At 38.4% G+C, this 10,872-nt stretch overlaps 1 protein-coding gene across 1 annotated transcript; it reads right to left on the bottom strand.

The window, feature by feature from the left end:
* Positions 1 to 3,490: 3,490 nt before the first annotated feature.
* LOC137163434 (putative RNA exonuclease pqe-1) lies at positions 3,491 to 8,981 on the bottom strand. Its single transcript, XM_067563654.1, has one exon. The coding sequence runs from the start codon at positions 7,712 to 7,714 to the stop codon at positions 3,593 to 3,595; it is 4,122 nt and encodes a 1,373-aa protein (XP_067419755.1). The 5' UTR covers positions 7,715 to 8,981; the 3' UTR covers positions 3,491 to 3,592.
* Between the last annotated feature and the right edge of the window lie 1,891 nt (positions 8,982 to 10,872).

Here is a 10,872-nt window from a genome sequence, read left to right as displayed (position 1 = left end):
GCATTTACTTGCAGCATGCTATATAAATTAGACCACAAGATGGAGCTTTTCCACCATGGCTGGCTAAGAGCGCCAGGATTTAACTGATACCATCCTTGGCCTAGAGAAGGGTGTTCTACTGAGCTATAGAAACAGCACATATGTATTGATGTCTGGTGCCTGTAGACGTGACAGACAAAAGGCTCAAAGTATGAACAAATATTGTATTTTTAATACAATCTGTTGGCCTCATCTATTGTCTACTGATGTCATCTGAAAAAACTTGATGGGGAAAACTCGAGGAGGAAAATCTTGATAAGCAATGTAGGGTCTCAGGCCCCTATCTCCTTCTCCTATACAGTATTTTAGAGGTTATTTAAAGTACAGCCTTAAGAGGTACACATGTTAATAAGTTATTCTGCAATTCAGACACAGACATGTTCCTCCTTGAGTTCGTTAAATATTTGTTACATTGGAGCCATTTTTATCACAAAGTTTCACATGCACTTTTGGGGGCTATTTTGAGAACTGGAGAAAATTACTGAAGGTGTTTCTGTTACTTTTCCTAATTTTGCGCTGGACTGATGGCATCACATAGTATGGCTTCAGATTCCCTGATTGGCTAAACCTACCCCCTAAGCCCTTTGGGCTAATTTTTGCAGAGAGCAGCTGCATTTTATATGCTTTCTCTGCATCAATTAGACCCTGAACATATGGGGAAGACCCATCAGCCAGACACCTGGGAAAGAATTATCTGTAGTAAATCAGCTCTCCCCATCTAGTGTCCCATCACCGGGCGTTGAAGATATTTGCTGCTAGCAGTCGCAGATCTGCTACGTGCCATTGTAGGCAGTCTCATCATACCATCCCCTCCATAAACTTATCAAGTTCAGTCTTGAAACAAGTTAGGTTTTTTTGCCTCCACTGTTCCCCTTGGCAGGTTGTTCCAGAACTTCTCTCTTCCGATGGTTAGAAACCTTTGTCTAATTTCAAGCCTAAACTTGTTGATATCCAGTTTATATCCATTTTTTCTTGTGTCCACATTGGTGCTTAACTTAAATAACTCCTCTCCCTCCCTGGTATTTGTCCCTATGATGCATTTATAGAGAGCAATCATATCTCCCTCAGCCTTCTTTTGGTTAGGCTGAACAAGCCAATCTTTGAGTCTCCTCTCATAAGGCAGGTTTTCCATTCTTCGGATCATCCTAGTAGCCCTTCTCTGCACCTGTTCCAATTTGAATTTATCTTTCTTAAACATAGGAGATCAGAATTGCACACACAGTATTCCATAAGAGGTCTCACAAGTGCCTTGTATAATAGTACTAACACAATAGTACTAACACAATCATGCTTAGTTCACTACTAAGAAGCCTCCATGACTGCTGGCTCAAAAAGTCTCCATAGCTGAAATTCCCTCCTGTGCAGAGAACCAATATTATACAACCAATAAATTCCACTTACTCCTAATTTTGTGGCTTTAAAGGGTGCCTTTTATCTGGCCCTCTGCACAGGGTAGGGTGATCACATAGAAAATGTGAAATAGCGGGACAGAGGGGTAGCAAGTAATAGGCGCCCATATAAGACAAAGCCCCAAATATCAAGACTGTCCCCATACAATCAGGACATCTGGTCACCCTAGCACAGGGGGCGGATTTCACTCCATGAGCTTCTTGCTGCCAGGAAGGCTAATGTCATATCTTCAAGGAAAATTTTTAAAATATCACCTTCTTTAGCTGTCAGAGAACACTGTGTTCCATATCACCTCTCAGAGCAGCGTCCCCGGCCCGCCCAGCCCAGCTGTCGTATATGTAACTGTGTTCTTTACACTGTCATCAAATGGATTTGAACTTAGCCTGCCGCCAGTCTGCTCATGTCATCATTCTCTTGGCTGTAGTCATAGAGGAGCATTCTGCCAATCTGAGTAACAAGCAACAGTCAGACCTCTAAAATGTGCTGCATAGCTGCAGACCAGGCAGTGTCTAACAAATTCAAGGGAATTTGGTGCAGTGGGTAAAGAAGAGCTCATTTGCATAACTCTCCCCCTTCTAAATTAGCTCTGCAAGTTTCAGAAGCTTAATGCAATTTACAAGGTTGGGTTTTTAATGGGCTTTTCAAGCAGGCTGACCTTTGCTGTCAAGGAGCCAGGATCTGTGTATGGATGGCTGTGGCCAACATTTAATGAATCAAAGCCCTTAGGAAATGCCCTTTAAAAAAAGGCCTCTCTCCACAGGAATGCCCAACTTATGAAAACGAGGTAGATATGCCAGCAGATGTGAGAGTTGACTTTATTATATTAAATATCTATCTACCTATCTTAGGGAGTTATGTGGCATTAACAGCAAATTTCTCTTTTGCAGCTACATTCTATTCAACATCTTGGCCGAAAGGAGCAAAGCTAACAAACCTAACCTATCTTCCAAAGCGAAGTATGGTACATGCAAATCATAGAAGATTAGAGTTGGAAGGGACCTCAGGAGGTCATCTAGTCCAACCCCCTTCTGAAAACTTTATGCAGAAATGGCTATTACTGTGCACTTTGAATATCACATCCCAGTGGCACGTTTCAATGACATTGGCTGCTCCTTGTTATCAAGTTTCATATCATACGACAGTAAACACTTGTTACACTTGGCAGGAAAGCACCAGCGAGATAAGACTTTCAAATTAGTGACTTTAATATCAGTGGCAATGCTTGCTTTTGTCCCGTGTGCCCCTGATATGCCACAAAGGCAATTTAACCCCAGTCCTGCAACAGGCTGAATTCCTCCTGCAACATTCTGAGCACCATATTTTCACTGACTTGTTCAGTACCTTATAGGACTGGGCCCTTTGTGAATACATGGAGTTACTGCATTAGGACCCTTTGTGAAGACAAGAATAGCTATAGAATGACGTGTGAATGAAATAACATATCTCCACAAACACACTTACTGCACACGTCCAAAAGTGTAAATATCTTTACAGAAGATCCAATTAATATTTTGCCAATATTTATAAGACAGAACATTAACACCCTATAGTAAATTCTTTATCATAAATGTCCTTTCAGGATTTTCCTGCAAATAAAGGAAGCATCTGCCTTTCCATGTATTACCCTTGTAACATTATTCATTTTAGCAAAGGATCAACCTTTGCATTACATCTTTAAAGCTAGATCTTAAATGGCCATTTTCGACTTAACAAAAGCTGGCATTGTCTAAAGCTATTCCTAGAAGGAGTAGTAACAATATTTTATTAGAATGAATAAATATAAATAAAGTTCATTCTCAAAATACCCTAATTACAAACAAAACCCAGCATTTAAAACAAAGAGAGATTGGAGCAGGATTTGAATTTTTTATGAACTTTCAGACCCTCTTTTACTTAATAAATTGATGATTAATCTGATGTGTATTTATAGCTAGTGTATTTACAGTGATTTGTATAGTACAGATCTTCAGGCTAATGTTTAAGTTGGGGGGGGGAGGGGAGGAGAGGAAATCTCACTCTAACAAATACACATTAATGTCCATGCAATTACAAAGTGATAATTTAATGTCTTGAAGACTGAAGGAAAAAAAGAAAGATCCAGTATACAATTAGTTTAGGTCCTTAGTTTACCTGTAGAGATATTTTAGGTGTGATGTTTAAATGTATCGGTTACTCTAATAATCATTGGTTTAAAAGATGAATTTAATGGTCCTTCACTGTAACTTTCTGCTGTATATTTTGCTTGTGTTCTAGTGCAGTCCTGGAGTTCTGCTGTTCTGTCATTTGTTTTATCAGTCCCCAGCCACCTAGCCTTTTCTTCAGCATGAAGATTTTCATGCTTCGCCAAATCATTTGATGATAGTTTATGGTACTTTTCAAAGCCACATTGGGTTTTCCTCTGTCCTATGGAACTTTTATACTGTCTTGATACATCATTTGATAGGGGTAATTTTTGGTCGTTACCAATGTCATGCTTAGTATTCTCCTCTAATGTCGTATCACTTTGATGCTTTCTGATGTCACTTGGCAATGGAGTTTGGTACTTCTCAAAGTCACACAAACTATTTTTCTTTCCTGCTCTTTTAGTTTCATGCTCCTTCAATTTATTTGATGAGGGTAACTGATATTTCTCAAATTTATATTTATTCTTCTCTTCTGCAGTTTTAGTTTCATGCTTCACAAAATCATCTGACAATGGTATTTGTTGCGGCTTATCTACTGTAACGTTCTTTTCATGCTTCACCAATGTACTTGATGATGGTTTTTGATTCTTCTTAGGGTTACCCAACATCTCTCTCTCTACTGCAGCTTTCTTCCCGTGCTTCTGTGGGGCATTTCTTGAGAATAACTGGTACTCTTCAAAATTATGATGGGTATTTTTCTCTTGGACAGTCTTGCTTTCATGCTTCCCTGTACTTCTTGATGTTGGCTTTTGGTAATTCTTAAAGTTGCTCTGGATATTTCTTGCCACTGAAATATTATTTTCATGTTTCATTGATTTATGTGAGGAGGACGGTTGGTATTTCTCAGTATTACAACAGGTGTCTTCATCTTCTGTTGTATCATATTCATGTTTTGCTAAATCTCTTGATGGCATTTGGTATTTCAAGTTACATAAGGTATTTCTCAGTCCTGGCATGTTAATTTTATTCTTTGATGACGGTAATTGGCCAGTGTCAAAACCATAATTTTTCTCTTTTGCATTATTATCCTCATGTGTCATAAAATCACCTGATGTTGGTATTTGGCACATCTTGGAGTTACACAAGGTATTTCTCTCTGCTGCAGTAGCATGCTTCTTTTCCATTGTATCATTTTCATGCTTCAAGCCAGCATTTGATGACAGCATTTGATACTCTTCACATTTCTGTAAGTTATTTCTCTCACCTATACTTACATTTTCATGCATCACCATTTCATTTGATGAAGGAAACTGTTTTTTCTCAATGTTCTGATCTGTCACATCATTTTCATAATTCAGAGCATCATTTGAAGTTGGCATTTGGTACTTCTCCAAATTACCCTGGGGACTTGTCTTTACTGCAGTGTTATTTTCATACTTCTCCGATTCATTTGGCGAGTGTAGTCGGTACTTTTCCAAGTTACGCAAGGGGCTTCTCCTTACTGCAGTGTTGATTTCAGGCTTCACCAATGTATTTGATGAGGGTAATCTGGATTTCTCTAAGGTACTCAAAGGACATATCTCTTCTGCAGTATTATTTTCATGCTTCCCCAATTCATTTGGTGAGGGTAACTGATTCTTCTCAAAATTATGATGGATATTCTTCTCTTTGGCTGTATTATTTATGCCATCACTTGATGATGGTGCTGTCTGGTAATTTTCACAGTTGCCCATAGTATTCTTTGATATAATATCATCTTCATGCTTTGCTGATTCATTGGAAGAAGGTGATTGGTACTTATTATAATTATGACAAGACTTCTTATCTTCTACACTGTAGGTTCCATCTTTAACCAAATCTTTTGATGATGGGATCTGGGGCTTCTCAATAGCATGCCAGATTCTTTGTTCTGCAGCATTCTTTTCATGCTTTGTTAAATAATTTGATGAGAATGATTTACATGTCTCAGAATTAGGCCAGGGATTTTCATCTGCAATGCCACTTTTATGCTTCATGAAATAATTTGATGGCATTTGATAAGTCTCCAGGTGACACAAGGTACTGCTTTCCCTGGCAGTATTGTTCTTCTGACTTGTCATTTCATTTGATGAGGATAATTGGTCCTTTCCAAAATTCTCTTCTGGAATGTAGCAGCTGTGCTTCACTAAATAACTTGACAATGGACTTTGGTCCTTTTCAAAATCAGAGCAGATATGCCTTCCTTCTACAGTATCACTTTTTTCCTTCTCTGAATCATCTGATGAGTGAACTTGGTATGTCTGATTTCCAGTTGGATTTGATACATTAATGCTGAAATTATCCATGTTATTTTGTGGGCTGAGCGTCTGATGTGGTTGTGATTTCTGGGTTATTTGTTCAGTTTGCACTTGACAATCAGACAGCTTGTTTTGCTTCATCACTGGCTCCTCTTCTTGCTTAGTTAGGACTTTGCAATAATTTTTTCTAGAACTAGGAAATATTTCAGGTTTATAGTGAAATTTCTCTACAGCTGCTTCAGAATGTTTGCCTTTAAAATCTGGTGCATTTTCTTGACTTGGTATCAGCGGTGGCATTTTGTCAGTAACTGGTATTTTGACAGTTAACTGTAGGACATCAGTTGGAGGCACTACATTATGAGATGCCTGAGATACGTGGGAGTAAAATAGTGGAATATTTTCCAATAGTTTCTCCTCTGGGAAACATTTTTGGCTTGCAAAGAGAGGATTTTTTTCTGACTCTGAGAACTCTATTTCTGTTTCCTTTAGACTGCACACATTCCCTGTTATTTTAGGAATCTCAATCCCTTTAATATGCTGGGGACTGTGTGCACTGGATCCTTCAGGTATACTAGAATAAGGTAAGTTAGTAGATGGATTGTCTTCACTAACATTTTGAGCCACTTTATTATCCCCTAATGAAGATGTATCAAATCCAACTAATGTGCGATTCCCCTTATGCTGTAGGCTGTGTTTAGATAAGGTAGGAATGCAGTCTGTGAGGGCTTTATTTTTACAGAAAGTAGAAGAGCTGTCTAGATTAGGAAGAAAATCTGGTCCCTGGTTTGTGGAATCTATTTTAGTCTCAGCAATGTCCTTCACATCAGTCATAACCTTGGGCATTGCACATAGTGCAGTTTGTAACTGTCCTTTGTACTCTCTGTCTTGTGCCATATTTTCCAGCATTTCATTCTTACTAGGCTTACTCTTGTGTTTGCTGTCAGAATCATTTCTCTCTCCCATTTGAGTGCCACGATCAAAAGGCGTATTACTATCAATGTTGTTTGTCAACCAGCTCCAAGGATGGCTAATTTCAGTCGCAACACTGAATCTAGGCATTGGAGCAGTTGTGCACACTAAATACTGGGACTGAGGGCTATTTATGTCCGTGGCTGTCACTGCTACAGTGTGCAGCACTCTGACCTCTGGTTTGTGAATAGATTTTCTATTTGGGACCTTTTTATTATTTTTCTCACCTTCGCGCAACAGCAAAATTTTTGCATCGGTGGCTGAACAAACAGAATTATCTTGTTCAAACTTTTCCTTCAGTTTGGACAGAACAGAATTCTTGCTGATTATTTTGGGCAAATTGCTGTTTGGCTCTTTCTTTTTCCAGACAGAAGATTTCTCCTTACTTTCTTTCTCCTCTGCAGCTAAAAATTTCTTCAGAATGTTTTTCACAGTATTTTTCCCACTCAGGCTATTCCACTTGACCCTCTCATTGGGCATTATCTTTTGGTTCTCTTCTGGTGCTTGACCACTTCCTGTTTTCTCCTTGCTTTTGTCTAATTTATTAACAGTGGCGCTTAGACAGCCCCGGTTTACCCACTGCTTTTCTTTAATGATCAGTTTACCAACTTCTCTTGTCTTCTTTATATAAGGCTCACGATTGTTGTTCATGAACTTGGACTGCAAAAGCTGAAATCTTGTGGGGCGCTTGCTGTTGCTTGCACTTCGGCATTCAGGGTTACAGATCAGCTTGTTTCCTTTGCCTTCGGCCCATTTTGCCTTCTTCCTCGGCATCTGTGGGTCGCAGGCTGCAAGCTCTGTGATGTAAAGCAGCAGGCTGCTGAGGACAGCAAAAGCCCCTTGTTCTGTTGCCATCCTATTTAGCTTCTTCTTCAGCACCATGGGATCTATCAGCATCTTATCACCGCAAAACTTTGTACAGTTAGTGCTGCATAAAAGAAAATGAATGCTCTTTTGAAGTCATCAATATTGCTTCTACTTCCTTACTTTGTATTATTTTTATTTTATTTATCAACAGATCCATTCTTTTGTAACAGAAATCTTATAAAACTTGTTTAGTACTTAAATAGAGATAAATTTAGTATTATACACAAATACACAATTAGAAATTGGTCTGTGGAAGTCCCTAAAGCTGTACTGACAAGACCGTTACCAGTCACTTTCTTCAAATCTTATTCTTTTTAATTACATGTATAGTGCATAAAAAAGAAAAAAAATACTGTAACTTACAGTTCTTAACTGGATCATAGTTAGTTGCCTGTTAACAGCATGCAAAATGTTTTAGAAGCCTTTTGAAGCATCTTGTGGTGAGTGTGTGCAGGTTTTTATAACAATCCTACATTGTGCAGCCTGCAATTTCTTCTGTGTTTTGTGACAATTGTTTAAAGATTTTGGTAGCATTGGACAGTAACTGGCAAATGTTCATGAGAATAAACAACACTAACAATGGTGAAGAAAGCTCATCTGTGCCATTCCCCACTCTCTTTAAGAATTATTGTCCCCATATATGCAAAGATTACCAAACATTTCCACTCTAGCTAAACAATAAAGAAAATGAGAACACACTTGGTATGAAAATACAGCTGTGCCTGTGGCTTAAAATAAAATAACATTAAAAGAAAATCTGAAGGCTGAAAAGTGTAAATCAGATACAATTTAGAAATGAGCAGGTACATTTCCAGTTAAATAGGAATCTAGTCTAATCTGGGGCATGTGGGAAATGTCCCCTTAAGCTTATTTTCTGAAATGATCACACCAGTGAAAAGTAGTACCGAACCAGAAATAGAGCACTTTGTGTAACAATAGCCATGGCTGTCAGTTGACTACAGCCCACTTTCAGTATTGAATCTGGAGTAGGAAACCTGGCATGCTGTGTCTACAATTCAGTTTGAATAATTAGGCCTTCAGACAGCTGAGGATTTAGAAAACGGTGCTGATTGGTTACTAACTAAAATACAGACCTTAGTGCAAAAGCTTTTGAGTGAAGTCAATAACAATAGACAGTGCTTTGGAAAAAACACAAGAGGTGTCAGCTTTCTAGCACCCAGCAGAATCTGCATTACTTCACGGTGCAGTAAAATAGTGTTGTGAATGGATTCCAGTATACGTACCAATAGGGTATTCAGAGTATTCATTTTTATGTCTTCTTCATTTATGAGCAGAAGTGGGACAACAAATTCTGTAAACTAAACCTGATATACACTAACAAGGTGCATAAATAGAATGAAAAGAGGTTGCAAAACTGTTTATTTTATGTAATATCAGCCTTGAAAATCGTGTTCTTATAGGGCCAGATCCTGCCATTCTTATAGACAGCAGGTTGTATACCATCGTTTTCAATGGGAAATTAAAACCAAGCCTGTGCTGTGATTTCAATGGGGCTACTTGCAGAGTAAGGTACTGCTTATTGTCAATAAGAGTGGCAAAATCTGGCTTGCAGATGGCTACATTTCAAGTATATAGAAGAGAAGGCAGTTAAAAATTAAATACAACAGCAATGGGATTAAGCTAATGGATGTAATAGGTTCTATTTACAATGACCTTCTGGGTATTTTAAAAGACCAAAACAGATTTGACAACTGGCCAATGTCTATATAACAAACAAGGCTCTGAGTTTCTACTGTGAATGACTACGTTTCATCATAGCACAGGTGTTCTCTCCACGTACAGTACATGGTAACACAGATTAAGTACCCCTTTCCGTAAGCAATAACACACACAAGGACAGAAATATTATGAAGCCAGTTCTGATGTCATGTTGAGAGTTCCATTTGTTACAACTGGTGTTAATTTCAGAAGACTGCCCTCATTGGCTATCATTAGATTGCAGTTCCCCCTCCTATTATGGATATGGGAGTAAAAGGTAGGAGGAGATTATGTATAGTCACTGTTTTAAAAGCTGATTTTTTTGGATTGCAATGGGCAGAGAGAGCCAAATGCTCAATATATTTCAACCAAGAACTCTGATGGATTTATACTCTGTTATCATAACATTTGAGTTGATTGTTAACAGTTTAATTTGAGAATTTTAAAAAATAATTAATAAAAGAAAGAAAAACTCCATATCCCAATCCCTCTAGCTTTGTCCTATTTTTTTTTTTTTTTTTGGGTGTGTGTGTCTATCTGACCTCTGACTGCAAGCTTGCCAGGGTAAGGGGTTGTTCCTTATTTTTTACCATACTGTGGGCATTCCCATAAACATATAATAAAGTATGGGACAACCTGGCTTTTACTAACTTCAATAGCAAAACTTCAATTGACTGCAATCGGAACAAGATCAGATCTTCTTCTTATTAGATTAGAGTTCATTGTACTAGCATTAATCAATCAGTTGATAATACAATGATCATTAGGTGGTAAAAGAAACAACACTGAACTCTGTTTGAGGGCTTACCCCTAGGTCAAATCAGTAGGATGTATTTTAGAGTGTTTTCATTAGGGTGCATTTTAATGTAGTTTTCAGAAATATTGCACTGTTTTGTAAGTACACAAAATAATGTTATGTATATCCTTATCAGAATGTCTGTTCTATATTCATCAGCTAGTAATAGAAGATGAACAATAGCTACTCTACCTATTCAGGGCATCCAAAGCGTTTCCAAGATGATCTCACCCATGAAAAAGCATTGCAATGTATTTGCAAAAAATCTGTTCTCTGGAATGACCACGTACCGTGAAATATAAATCCAGGGTTTGCTATATGAAGTTATTTCCCTAAAATAAACACAGGTGTGTGGGGCAAGTGGGGAAATGCTGATACCACTGCCACAGCATTAAAAAAACCAGTGCATTTCCCAAGGGAGAGTCTACTGCATGCAGTTCTGCAGGGAAATCTTGGCCACACTGAATGGGAGTTTTGGCATTCATTTCAAGGGGGTCAAGATTTCATCCCTAACATTATTCCAGCGCCTGCCCTTCCGTCCTTGAACTATAACCACCAGCCACTATAGCTGAGCGGATCTGGATAGAATGGTCCGAAAGGGCTTTGAGCACAGTGGGAGTCTGTTAACACTGTTCCTTAAGCAGCCAGAGCAGTGCAAGGCAGGACTCCAGGT

Source organism: Emydura macquarii, unplaced genomic scaffold, assembly GCF_026122565.2.
Source record: "Emydura macquarii macquarii isolate MOO-44397 ecotype Brisbane River unplaced genomic scaffold, CSIRO-AGI_Emac_v2 contig_2531, whole genome shotgun sequence".
Taxonomy (NCBI): Eukaryota; Metazoa; Chordata; order Testudines; family Chelidae; genus Emydura; species Emydura macquarii.
Note: the sequence above shows the minus strand (reverse complement) of the source record. Positions and strands in the feature narration are given on the sequence as shown.